This window comes from Pseudorca crassidens, chromosome 19 (assembly GCF_039906515.1).
Source record: "Pseudorca crassidens isolate mPseCra1 chromosome 19, mPseCra1.hap1, whole genome shotgun sequence".
Classification (NCBI taxonomy): Eukaryota; Metazoa; Chordata; class Mammalia; order Artiodactyla; family Delphinidae; genus Pseudorca; species Pseudorca crassidens.
The window spans coordinates 9,973,699-9,987,818 of NC_090314.1; the positions used below are offsets into that span (position 1 = coordinate 9,973,699).

The 14,120-nt window shown below is 45.7% G+C and overlaps 1 protein-coding gene across 2 annotated transcripts in view; it reads right to left on the minus strand.

Annotated features, from left to right (window-relative positions):
• Positions 1–1,138: 1,138 nt before the first annotated feature.
• The window catches only part of USP43 (ubiquitin specific peptidase 43), a 62,370-nt gene continuing 49,388 nt past the window's right edge, over positions 1,139–14,120 (minus strand). For both annotated transcript variants that reach the window (XM_067714468.1, XM_067714467.1), the window contains exon 15: positions 1,139–2,913. In XM_067714468.1, coding sequence (XP_067570569.1) covers positions 1,868–2,913 — 1,046 coding nt within the window. In that variant the 3' untranslated portion in view covers positions 1,139–1,867. The remainder of the gene's footprint in view (positions 2,914–14,120) is intronic.

Below are 14,120 nucleotides of genomic sequence, written 5' to 3' on the forward strand. Positions count from 1 at the left end.
GTGTCTTAAACAAATGGTTCCTATCAGAAAGGAAGTATTTCTAGAAAATGGACTGTTGAACTAGACTCACCAGTAACCTCACCTGTCACGCCCCAGGACTGGGATCAGCCTTAGCAGCTGTTTGGTAAGAAGTGAGGGGATATTTGTTAGAAGAGCTACTGAAAAGTGTGCAAAGCTCTAGGCAACAGGGGACAGTCAACCTGAGACAGGCTGGGACCCGGGACCCTCTACTGCAGTGCTTGCACCTGGACAAACGTCTCCTCTAGCAACAGAATACAAAGAAACTATAAGAGACTAAAAATACCTGCACGCAGGCGCAGTTGGGGCAAATTATGAACAAGAAGATACAAAAAGGCCAAAACGCGACTGCCACTTCGGAGGGGCGGGGAGGAAAAGCAGGGTCCTGCATGTGATCCCTGCACACGGCATCACCAAGCGGGTGGGCAGACCACCTGAGCCGTCGCTCCGGTCCAACCCCCCCTCACCCCATTTAAGGGACCAGCTCACCCCACCTCAGGGAGCGAGCAAGGGCACCTGTTGCTTGTTTTCACTCCCTCCTGCTGCTGCACGAGCCCCAATAAAGCCTTGCCTGAACTCCTCCTCTGGCCTCTCATCAACTTCTATTGATTAAGGAGTCCAAGGACCCTAGTCGGTAACAAAGGGATGGTCCGTTGAGACGGGCTCAGACTCTCTAGTCCTTGAAAGTACATGCCCTCCAGAGAGAGACCTGGGGAGACTTCCATCTCCTTAGAGAACAGCAAATCATTTTAATGAAAAGTACTTAAAATTTTCAGAGACAACTCAATCGATGGCTTTCTGATATCAACAGCAACGAGGTTAGATGACAAACAAGGACCTACCGTATATACCGGGAACTACACTCAGTATTTTGTAGTAACCTATAAGGGGAAAGAATCTAAAAAAGGATATACCTATCTATCTATCATCTATCTATCTGTATAACTGAATCATTGTGCTGTACACCTGAAACTAACATGACATTGTAAATCAGCTATACTCCAATGTTAAAAAATGGTTAAATGGTAAAAAAAAAAAAAAAAGCAATGAGCTAAGTTTATGCAGCAGAAACAAAACAAGATCATTTGTCCAACTTGAATAATTCAGACAGTCATTTGCATGTTCCACAGATGAGCTTTTATTAAAATTGTACATAGATCCCATAGTTAATTTTTTTTAAAAAAGAACTTCCTTTTTTCCCAGTATCAAAATAGTTATCTTTTTTAAATACCTTGAAAAACTTTTAATACAATTATTTTGTTATATATTAAATACTTTCCTAAAATCGGAATCATTTCTCTCCCACCTCATTATCCTAGAATCCTGCTTTAGTGTCACTATCCCTTTTTTTTTTTTTTCTTGGCATCCTTAATGCTTTATCCCCCAGAAGCGTCAAGAGGAAAAGAAGATGTTCCTGTTAAGTCCGCTATTTCCCCAAAAAAAAGTTTAAATAGGAGAAACCAATAACAATATTTGATTTGATACTGAAGATTCTTATTAACGAGGCTTCCTCACAGAGTTATGCTCTATGTTTTGCCCACATCCAATCACTCCTTAGTAAAAGTACTCAGGCCCTGAAATTTAAACAAAACAGCAGTTCTTGCCTCGAAATGGTTATGCTGACCCACTAAAGCCCTCTTGTGGCCTGGTGGCATAAAGGCAGCCAACAAGGTATTTTTGGAATGAGGTGTTGGAAATCTAGATGCGGAGACCAAAACATTTTTATTTTCAGGGGTCACAAGACAACTGTCTTCCCCAAATCCCATTCTCAACACAGGCTGCCCACAGGTGCAGCTCAGTGCAGAGTCAACGAGGATGCCAGCTCCACACGTCACTGGAACACACACCGTCAGAAGCTGGACTCGGGCAACGTTTTCTTCCGACCTAAGGAGAGCGTGTGGTACTTCACCTTTGGCAAGGTGCCGAAAGAAGTCTGCTCCCCGGGGACACTCCTCTGTGATGTGCCAAGGGCAGTGGCCCTCGGGAGCCTGCCGGCCTTGCGAGGGAGGCGCAGAGAGCTGGGCGCTGACCGGACGTCCCTCTCCAGGGGGCTGGCGGGGCCCCTGGCCAGGCTCTCTCGAATCCTGAGGGATGGAGACGAGCCCCGGGCCCGCTCATTCACAGCTGGGCTCTGCCTGCCACTCACCGCCTCTGCCCTGTCACTCTTCCTGCTCTCCCTCTTCCAAAACACAGACCTCAGAAAGGGGAGGGTTCCCTGTGGGAATCTGTCTGTTGCGGGGTCCCTTCTCTCCACATTAGCCCTCATCTTGCCAAAGGTATTTGGGCAACTGTCTGCACTGTTTCTAGATAACGTCGCAGCGCTGGGAGCCTTCTTGGGGGAGGGTGTTTGGCCACTGCTCCCCGCCAGGCCACTTCCCTTACAGCTTGTGGTCCTTTGGCCCTCCGGCCGGGCTCGTTTCCCGCCGTCTGTTGAGGACATCACTGTGAGGGGCAGGTCACACTGTCTGGGCAGCCTGATATCCTGACTTGCGTTTTCCTTGAGGTTGCTTGCTGCATTTGGGCCATCTGAGTTGCCAGGGACCGTGCAGCGGCCGGGGTGGCCCGAGGGGCAGGGCCCTTCGGCCAGCACTCTGTCGCCGGCTCGCCCACTATCTTCACCCTTAGCGGAGAGGGTGGCGTCTGACTTCTCATCCCCACCAGCAGTGCCCGTCAGCAGCGGCACGATGGACTGGCTCGTGGACCGAGGTCTCCGTCTGGACTCCAAGTACTCTACCAGCTCGACGGAGGCACCCAGGGGTTTCTCCCTGGAGCCAAAAGACCACCGGAGGGGCATGGTCTTGAAGGTCCCCTGCTTGGCTCGGGAAGGGGTGGGCACCTTCATGCTGATGCTGCGGCCTTGGACACCCCGTGCCAAAGGCCTGGACTCCAAGCCTCCTGAAAGAGACACCAAGAGCATCAGTGCCCTAGTATCCCTCCGGCCGCAGTTAAGAGTAGCTGCAAGGCCAGTCTGTCTAACAAGCACTGACCATGCACCTCTGAGGGATCAGGCACTGTCCTGGGTGCTGGAGACACAGCAGTGAACAAGACGTTATGGTTCCTGCCCTCGGGAGCAACACTGTTTGTACCCACTGTTCCACGGAACCCATTTATATATGTGAAGTCACAGGGCAAGCCAGTGCCAACGAAGGTAGCTGCATGCCAGGCAGTGCAGACTCCCGAGAATACTCAGTCTCTGAGGCAGCTAGCCTAAGATTTAACACCATTTTCATGCATCTTTATATATGGCCGTGAAACAGAACGCTCAGCCAAAGTCCCTGCTTTTTCAGGTCAAATTAGGTGCTTGTACTTATCCAGTGCACAAGTCTCAGATATTCTACCTTGGGCTCAAAATAAGAAAAAGAAAAGAAGAGAAAAAGAAAAGTATTGTGTGTTTAATTCTCTCAGAACTGCCAGCTATACCTCCATTGTGTGTTTTGCAACATCTGTATATAGTTAGAAAGATGTTTTTGATATATATTGCTAAGGGCGAAATAGAGTCTAGAAAAACACAGAGTAATCCAACTTGCAAAAATATATACACACGTATATGTGTAGATGTGTGTGTATATGCATGACGCATGCATGTGTAAACATACAAAGAAGTATGGAGAAATAAATACTCCATACTTAAATAAATAAAATGAGAAGGTGTAGAGAGAACCATGGGGGTGCCGTGTATTTCTGATTTTCTTCTCAATTCTTCCCTCAATTTCAACATTTCTAAAGGGAACAGACATATACCCAGGTTGTGTATTTTTTTTTAAGACACAGTCAATCAGTTACCCCCAAAAATTCTATTTACAATAGCATCAAAAAGAATAAAATACTTAGGCATTAACTTAACCAAGGAGGTGACCTGTACACTGAAAACTAGAAAACATTGCCAAAAGAAGCGAAAGATGACGTAAATAAATGGAAGCACATCCTGTGTTCCTGGATCGGAAGATTTAATATTGTTAAAATGCCAATATTACCCAAAGCGATCTATGGATTCGATGCAATCCCTATGAAAATCGCCGTGAGGTTTTGAACAGAAACAGAAAAACCCATCCTAAAATTCGTATGGAATCTCAAGGGACCCCAAATAGTCAGTCACCAAAAAGACACATACTATATGATTCCACTCCATGAAGTATTCTGAGCAGCTAAAATCAGAGAGACAGAAAGTATAAAGGTGGCTGGGGAAGGAGGGAATAGGGAGTTGGTGTTTAACAGGTATAGAGTTCCAGATTTACAGATGAAAAGAGTTACAGGGATGGTGGTGGTTACAGGCCACACGACAACGTGAATGTACTTCATACAACTGAACTGTACACTTAAAGATGGTTAAGATGGCAAACAAAGTCTGGTATGTGTTTTGGGGTGTTTTTTTTTTCTCCCCTGGCTTGTGGGATCTTAGTTCCCCGACCAGGGATTGAACCCGGGAACCTCGGCAATGAAAGAGCAGAGTGCTAACCACTGGACCGGCAGGGAATTCTCTGTTATGTGTATTTTGACACAATTAAAAAGAAAAAAAAAAGTTAAAAAGTCATTGGCCATTGTACCATTAAGACACTTGATTTATGAGATGCCTGCCACCACTGAGAAAGAAATCTTCAGCTGAAGCCCACGTGGCACAAGGACAGTCAGCCTGGGTCAAGGGCACCAGCCTCTCCACTCTCATCACGGAGCACGTGTCAGCTTCCAAAACGAGCCAGGACCACAGCCACCAAAGCCAACCTCTGAGCTGTATGGAGAGGGACCGGGGTCCTCGGAGGCACAGGTGGGGGGCTCAGGAGGTCAAAGGCGCCGGCAGGGAAAGCGCACAGACGTCAGCCAGTAGAGGTGCCAAGGAGGCGAGGGCGTGGAAGGCCCATCAGCTCCACGAGGCATCTGATAGCATCTCTGAGGTTCCGAGGATCTTGCCTTTCAGGTTTTTCACAGATAATCTTCGGTATTTTTCTTTTTCTTTAAAGTACTTCTTCAGATTAGCCATCCACAGACACAATCTCACCCCAAACACTTTGTAATTCCAGTCCCAACTGACGTCGTTGCTCCATCATTAAATTCCCACACCTTGGAAGGAAAAGAAAAAAAAAAAAAAACCGTTCTGGGGGCTGAGACACGTGGGAAGGTTTTGTTCCTGGTCCACAGCCCTGGGAAGGGCAGAAAAAGAGCAGCTTTGTGTTAGGAGTCACAAAGCGGTGACGTTCAGCCTTTCAGAACGGGAGGCCCAGCCTGCAGCCCGGGCAGCTGGCAGGTGGCTTGGCCACGGCCTTAACCCGCTCTCCATCCTTCTCCCCGGGCACCCAGCACCGGGCGGCAGCTTATGTCACGGGAAACACAGGTGCCCAGCAGCGCCCAGCTCCTCTTGCGCAAGATGCAGTGAGAAAGCACCTTGGCCATCATGATTTTATTTCATGCTGTTTGTTGGATCTGAGAGGGAGCGAGCGCTTTGGCTACGAGGAGAAATGAATGGGAAAGCACCCAAGCAGACGCAGCACTTACTGTTCACCGAGTACCTTGCTTCGGGGGGGGGGGGGGGATGGTAAGCCCTTCCCCTGGGGAGCCAGACCTCCAGGGATGCTGGGAGCTAGAGGCAGAGGTGGAGTTCAGAGACCCCTGAGCTATGCTTCCTTTCCCACCATGGAATCCGTGGCCTTGCTCACCCCGAGTCTGGCTTGAGAACCAGGAAGGGCCTAGAAGCTGAAGCCACATTGGGGACATGAATGGTTAAGTGCTTCCTGAGGTTGTATAAGCCCCAGGGCATACACAGGAGCTTCCCAGGTCCCCCAGAGCCCTGCTCACACAGATGGCTCCGGGGCAGCCTGGGAGCCAGACCCCACCACACAGGGGCCCTGGAGCCGGTGGACGCTGCGCTGGGAAATGCCACATCTGCTCCTCTGTGACTTTTTCTCCTGGGCTAATGAAATCGGTCACCGACCCGGCCTCACTATGTGTGCTGTGAGCAGGGGGTGGGGGCTCTTCTCACCATCCTCAGCCCACCTGCAACAGGACAAGACTTTTCCTCGTCCCGTCAAGGGTGTCCCCGACTTATGCACTCAATAAATATTTAATGAGAGCCTACTGGGTGCCAAGGACTATTTGCAGTGCTGGGGATACAGCTAGGGATAAAGTACAACATGCCTATTCCTTATTGGGCTTGACAAAAAAGCAAAAATACATCCCATGGGATGTAGAGATAAGAGCTAGGATGAAGAAGAAGACAGGGTAAGGGGGAAATAGAGGGTCCTCAGTGAGGAGAGACCTGAGAGAAGGGAGGAAGCTGCGTGGAGATCTGGGGATAACAGGTTCCAGGCAGAGGGAGCAGCAAGTGCAAAGGCCCTGAGGCACAGGCAAGCTCAGCAGGTCAGAGAAGCAGCAAAGAGGCCTCCAGGGCTGTAACCAAGGGAGAAAAGGGCCCTAACTAGGGGCCTTCATTTTCTAAGCCCCAACCTGTATTTGCAGACATCTCTGTCTCTGGTTGCACAGTGCAACCTGGGGCAAGCTTGACCCCTAAACTTTTCTTGGGTCCCCCAGAAAGTGAGGAGAAGCTGCACACAACAGCTGAGCCTTGTCCACTTCTGTGACTGAGCTGGCAGGACAAGGCTGGCGAGGGGAAAGGTTGTCTCAGGAGCCAAGGCCACTGCCCCGTCCATCATTCCAAGAACCACGGCCACTCAGGAGAGGGTGGAAGGAAGCCCCGACAGGTAGAAACAGAAAAATAAAAACACACCTAAGGGGGTCTGGCAGTCAGAGAATAAGAATAAACAGAACCAGGGGCTTCCCTAGTGGCGCAGTGGTTGACAATCTGCCTGCTAATGCAGGGGACATGGGTTCGAGCCCTGGTCTGGGAGGATCCCACATGCCACAGAGCAACTAGGCCCGTGAGCCACAACTACTGAGCCTGCGCGTCTGGAGCCTGTGCTCCGCAACAAGAGAGGCTGCGATAGTGAGAGGCCCATGCACTGCGATGAAGAGTGGCTCCCACTTGCCACAACTAGAGAAAGCCCTCGCACAGAAACGAAGACCCAACACAGCAAAAATGAATAAATTAATAAATAAATTTAAAAATAAATACTCCTGTTCTCTGTTTAAAAAAAAAAAAGAATGAACGGAACCATCAGAACAGGCCCTTTTGAGCCGTTAAAGAAAAAGAGACAAAATAAAACTGTCAAGGAGATTCAAGTGCAGAACAACAGGAGACTGAAGAATGTGACTTCCAGGTTTTAAAATTCAGTAAATGAACTGAAGGCAGGCAGGGTCACTGTTAAGACTCATATTAGTGGCCTGAAGCGATCTTGAAATTTATGACATTTGGTAAATTTCACAAATTTTATAATTGTGAAAGCAATGGTTCATGCCATAGAGCAAAATGACAAAGCGATAGAAAATCACAGGGAAAAGCTAAGAGACTTGGAGGACAGATCTAGGAGACCCAAGAGGCAAATAATAGGGATCTGAAAAGCAGGCAAGACAATAATTAAACAAAAACAGCATTTCCCTAAAGAAAAGTCTGCATCTGTAGAAGGAGAGGCCTCCACAAGTCCCAGGCAGGTTTGAGGAAAAAACACAGACCCAGGGATATTCTGGTAGAATTTCTAAACTCCAAGGTCAAAGACAGAATTTTAAAAGCTTCCAGCCAGAAAGAACAAGTGACTCTCATGTGAAAAAGAAGAACTTCTCACCTGCAACCCTGGGGCCTCGTAGGCCGTGGGAAAACATCCACAGATGCCCAAAAGAAAAGGACTGCAACCCAAGAGCCCTTCACCAGTCAATCTGCCATTCACTCCCCGGGAAAAGAAAATATTTCTGGCTCTGCAGAGGAAGAGCATGTTATGCATACCTGAAAAGAATTCTGACCAAACACTAAAAATCAGCACCGAGACCTGAAGATAGAAGGTGATGAAAAGAAGACAGACAGCGGTGTCCAGTGCAATCGTGTACCATCCATCCTCACAGGGGACAGGTGGTCTTAGGATGTGTTACATGAAGTTAAGTTGGTGTGTTTGGGACAGGAAAGGGACAGCAAGAGTAATTCTGATTACAGTCTGGAACAGAGTTGGAAACCATCTCAGCAAAATCTAAGAACTGGGGACTGACGAGGGGGTGCTGTTGAAACAGACCAGAGAGAGCCTGGGAAAGCGTCTCAAAGCTCTCATCTGGGGGGAATGACACGGAAGCATTAAAAGGTCTCATCAGGGAAAAGAGAAAAGGCAGTGATGAAACAGAATGACTCACAGGAAATAGCAGGCTTCTCGTATCCACATGATAATTGGAAAATGCCTTTGATTTTAAATATAGGGAAGCATAAGGTAAGAATTAACAAGACGGGAAAGAATAGCACTTCCCACTGAACCAGGGGAAAAAAGGGAACACACAGCAACATGATCAAATCAGTAAAAATAAGAAAAAAGAATCGGTGATAGAAATTTTTTTTAATGAAATGAATGTATATACACTACTATATATCAAATAGATAACCAACAAGGCCCTACTGTATAGCACAGGGAGCTATATCAATATTTTGTAATAACCTATAAGGGAAAAGAATCCAAAGAAGAATATATATATATATATATATATATATGTATATATATAGGACTTACCTGGTGGCGCAGCGGTTAAGAATCCGCCTGCCAATGTAGGGGACACAGGTTCGAGCCCTGGTCCAGGAAGATCCCATATGCCGCAGAGCAGCTAAGCCTGTGCATCACAACTACTGAGCCTGGGCTCTACAGCCCAAGAGCCACAACTACTGAGCCCATGTGCCACAACTACTGAAGCCCCCGTGCCTAGAGCTCGTGTTCTGCAACAAGAGAAGCCCACGCACTGCAACGAAGAGTAGCCCCCGCTCGCCACAACTAGAGAAAACCCACCCGCAGCAACGAAGACCCAAAGCAACCAAAAATAAATAAATAAATTTATTTTTTAAAAAAAGAACATATATATATAACTGAATCACTGTGCTGTGTATACCTGAAACTAACACGATACCGTAAATCAACTTTACTTAAATAAAAAAAAATCTCTATGAGAAAATGTACAAAAAAATATAAAATGACATGAAATCAAGTTTGGTAGTTGATTTTAAGTATGAATGGACTGAAGTTTCCCTTGTTAGACAGGCTTTGAATTTTTTACATTTAAAAAACAAAACAAAACACAGCAACATACTGTTTCTCAGAAACCACTTAAAACTAACTCAAAAAGAGAGGTTTATAAAGTAAAAGAGAAGGGCAAAATGACACCAGGCAAATGCAAGCAAGAAGAAAGAAAGAAGGGGTGGAATTATTCATCTCAAACAAAGTAGAATTTATGATTAAAAGCATTAAGCAGGGCTTCCCTGGTGGTGCAGTGGTTGAGAGTCTGCCTGCCGATGCTGGGGACACGGGTTCGTGCCCCGGTCCGGGAAGATCCCACATGCCGCAGAGCGGCTGGGCCCGTGAGCCATGGCCGCTGAGCCTGCGCGTCCGGAGCCTGTGCTCCACAGTGGGGGAGGCCACAACAGTGAGAGGCCCGCGTACCGCAAAAAAAAAAAAAAAAAGATGCTCAACATCGCTAATTATCAGAGAAATGCAAATCAAAACTACAATGAGCTATCACCTCATGCTGGTGAGAATGGCCATCGTTAAAAACTTAATAAATGCTGGAGAGGGTGTGGAGAAAACGGAACCCTCCTTCACTGCTGGTGGGAATGTAAATTGGTGCAGCCACTACGGAGAACAGCATGGAGGTTCCTTTAAAAACTAAAAACAGAACTACCATATCATCCAGCAATTCCACTCCTGGGCATATACCCTGAGTAAAAGCTAATTTGAAAAGATACATGCATCCTTATGTTCACAGCTGCCCTATTTACAATAGTCAAGACATGGAAACAACCTAAATGTCCATCGACAGATGAATGGATAAAGAAGATGTGGTACATATATACAATAGAATACCACCCAGTCATAAAAAAGAATGAAATAATGCCATTTGCAGCAACATGGATGCACCTAGAGATTATCATACTAAGTGAAGTCAGTCAGACAAAGACAACCATCATACGATATCACTTATATATGAAATCTAGAATATGACACAAATGAACTTATTTACAAAACAGAAACAGACTCACAGACAGAGAATGCAAACTTATGGTTACCAAAGGGGAAAGGGGGTAGGGGAGGGATAAATTAGGAGTTTGGGATTAGCAGATACAAACTACTATATATAAAATAAACAACAAGGTCCTACTTTATAGCACAGGGAACTATATTCAGTATCTTATTCTATATTCAATAATGGAAAAGAATATAAAAAAGAACATATATATATGTATATTTAAAACTGAATCACTTTGCTGTACACCAGAAACTAACACAACATTATAAATCAACTGTACATCAATTAAAAAACAAAAAGACATAGGGAAATGGAATGCAACAATCAACCCACCTAATTTAATAAAGCTCACATTCCTCAGAAGACAATGTACCTTATTTTGTGTATACACAGAACACTGACAAAATAACCATCACGCAGTTACTTGATCACAAAAAGGGAATCATTTTTGAAAACCACATTTTTGGATCACCAGCCATAAAATTAGACATAAAGAATGAAAGGGTGACCAAAACCTCTTAAATACTTGACACCCAGATAACCTTTAGATCAAAGAGGAAATCAAAACTGAAACAACATACTATTTGGAAAGCACTGAAAAAGAAAAACAAAACCTTTGAGGCTCAATAAAGCCATAGAGGAAATTTACCATCAGGAGCACTGACACCGAAACGCTTTAGTCTCAGAGTCTCCTCCTCTGCAAAGGCCTTTAGCAATTTTTTCACATGGTCATGTTTTTATAACAATTGAAAAGGTAAGGTATTTCTTTGTCCTTTTTCTTATGGAGCCTCTCCCAATATCCATCCCCAATTACTTAAGTTGCATACCCCACAAAACTTGGATCTGTTCATTTTTGTTTTAAAACGCCTTCGTTATTATGAGGTCCCCATAACCAGAGCTACCAGAAGGATGAAGGTGCCAAGCTATCAGTGTTTCTCTACAGGGGACTGCTGGCTTTGGGAAGGACAGGTCTGTACCACATGGTACCATCCCTGGGCATTGCAAGACATTTAGCATCCCTGCCCCCTGGGGACTAAATGCCAATCATGCCCTCTACTCATTTTGACAGTAAAAAAATGTCTCCCACATACTCGTGGGGAGAGGAGTTAGTACCAATCATTGTTGAAAGCCTATGTGCTGGATTTTGATCTTGCCCCGGGCTTAGTATTAACAGTAAAATAAAGCTGGATTTTCAACCATCTCAGAGCTTCTCAAACAGGTTTCAAATCTATCACCATTATATTCAGACTCCAAGAGGGAATGCTCCCTTTGGAAGGGAGGCTCTGGCAATGTCTAAAAGGAATAGCCTTGAATTTGGAATTTTTTTTTTTAACATCTTTATTGGAGTATAATTGCTTTACAACGGTGTGTTAGTTTCTGCTTTATAACAAAGTGAATCAGTTATACATATACATATGTTCCCATATCTCCTCCCTCTTGCATCTCCCTCCTGCCCTCCCTATCCCACCCCTCTAGGTGCTCACAAAGCACCGAGCTGATCTCCCTGTGCTATGCGGCTGCTTCCCACTAGCTATCTATTTTACGTTTGGTAGTGTATATATGTCCATGCCACTCTCTCACTTTGTCCCAGCTTACCCTTCCCCCTCCCCATATCCTCAAGTCCATTCTCTAGTAGGTCAGTGTCTTTATTCCCGTCTTACCCCTAGGTTCTTCATGACATTTTTTTTCTTAGATTCCATATATATGTGTTAGCATACGGTGTTTGTCTTTCTCTTTCTGACTTACTTCACTCTGTATGACAGACTCTAGGTCCATCCACCTCACTACAAATAACTCAATTTCGTTTCTTTTTATGGCTGAGTAATATTCCATTGTATATATGTGCCACATCTTCTTTATCCATTCATCCAATGATGGACACTTAGGTTGTTTCCATCTCCTGGCTATTGTAAATAGAGCTGCAATGAACATTTTGGTACATGACTCTTTTTGAATTATGGTTTTCTCAGGGTATATGCCCAGTAGTGGGATTCCTGGGTCATATGGTAGTTCTATTTGTAGTTTTTTAAGGAACCTCCATACTGTTCTCCATATTGGCTGTATCAATTCACATTCCCACCAGCAGTGCAAGAGGGTTCCCTTTTCTCCACACCCTCTCCAGCATTTATTGTTTCTAGATTTTTTGATGATGGCCATTCTGACTGGTGTGAGATGATACCTCATTGTTTTGATTTGCATTTCTCTAATGACTAATGATGTTGAGCATTCTTTCATGTGTTTGTTGGCAGTCTGTATATCTTCTTTGGAAAAACGTCTATTTAGGTCTTCTGACCATTTTTGGATTGGGTTGTTTGTTTTTCTGTTATTGAGCTGCATGAGCTGCTTGTATATTTTGGAGATTAATCCTTTGTCAGTTGCTTCATTTGCAAATACTTTCTCCCATCCTGAGGGTTGTCGTTTGGTCTTGTTTATGGTTTCCTTTGCTGTGCAAAAGCTAAGAGCCACAGAGCCAGGACTCTGGCAGCCGGAGGGAGCGGGTCTATGTGCAGCCCGGTTACTTCCCAGGTGAGCTTGTGACTGGTTACGTCGTTACGTCCGGGGCTCAGCTTTCTCCTTGGTAAAAGGGCTATCATTTCACCTCTCCCAGAGTTCTGAATGAGTAGGTGAGATAAGTAACATGCCTGCAAGGGTCCGGAGGACAGCTATTCTGCAGTATTACTTCTCCTCCCATCCCAGCCCTCTCTGTCTCTCTGGGGAGTTTTCTGGAGCTATGCCTGACGCCTGTCTGAGTACCCTGCTGAAAAGTTGGCCATCTTTTGAAGTTGCCTCCTTAAGGGGGGCCTCTTCTTGGGAGAACTGAGAAATGGCCCAAGGTCCTACGCCTCTGGACAGAACTGGGATGAATTTATGAGCCTGTCAGTGGCTCACGCTGATGGGGGATGGACAAGCTGGGGAAGGAATGCCTTTTTTTGTTCACCAGACACTACCCTAAATGTGCAGTCATAAAAATGTGAAGGGAAAAGAAACGCCCAGACAGGGTGAGTCAGAATATAATGCGTGAAATAGTACGCCAACACAGAGAGGATCCTAAGGAAATCAGACCGCTGTGATTTGCAGGAGGCAGTGGTGCAATCAGCCTTCTGTCTAATAGAGAGATACTGGGAGCCAAGATGCTGAACGTGGAGGAATAATTCACCAAAATTTGATACATAAACCATAATAACCACAGGGTTGGAGTCCATGACAATCTAAAACCACCTGCCGCTTTAAAATTCTATCATCAGGGGAGTTCCCTGGTGGCGCAGTGGTTAAGAATCTGCCTGCCAATGCAGGGAACACGGGTTCAAGCCCTGGTCTGGGAAGATCTCACATGCCGTGGAGCAACTAAGCCTGGGCGCCACAACTACTGAGCCTGCGCTCTAGAGCCTGCATGCCACAACTACTGAGCCCACGTGACTAGAGCCCGTGCTCTGCAACAAGAGAAGCCACCGCAGTGAGAAGCCCACGCACCACAACGAAAAGTAGCCCTCGCTCGCCGCAACCAGAGAAAGCCCGCCGGTAGCAATGAAGATCCAACGCAGCCAAAAATAAATAAATTTATAAAAAAAAAATTCTATCATCATATTTATTCCCTCTCAAATACGTAACAAGAGCCTGGGACACACCAGGAACTGTGGTAGCTACTTTGATAGAACAGTAACTTAAAGTGTAAAGGAATAAGTAGCTGACGAAGAAACACACAAACACCCCAACAATTTCACTCCCAGGTAAACAGCCAACAGAAATGGAGACGTACGTACAACAGAAAGGCATGAACAAAAATGGTCATAGCCGTACTACTAGTAATAGCCCCAAACGGAAACAACCCCAATATCCAACCACAATGGAACAAATAAGCAAAATGTAATCTATTCCTACAATGTGGGGGGTTTTGATGAGGCAAGTGGAGCACCCCATCAGGGTGCAAAAGGACACCAGCAGACGTTTCCCAAAGACAGTCCGTCACGTGTCTTCACCACAAAACGTGTGTGGATTTTTGGAGAATCCACAAA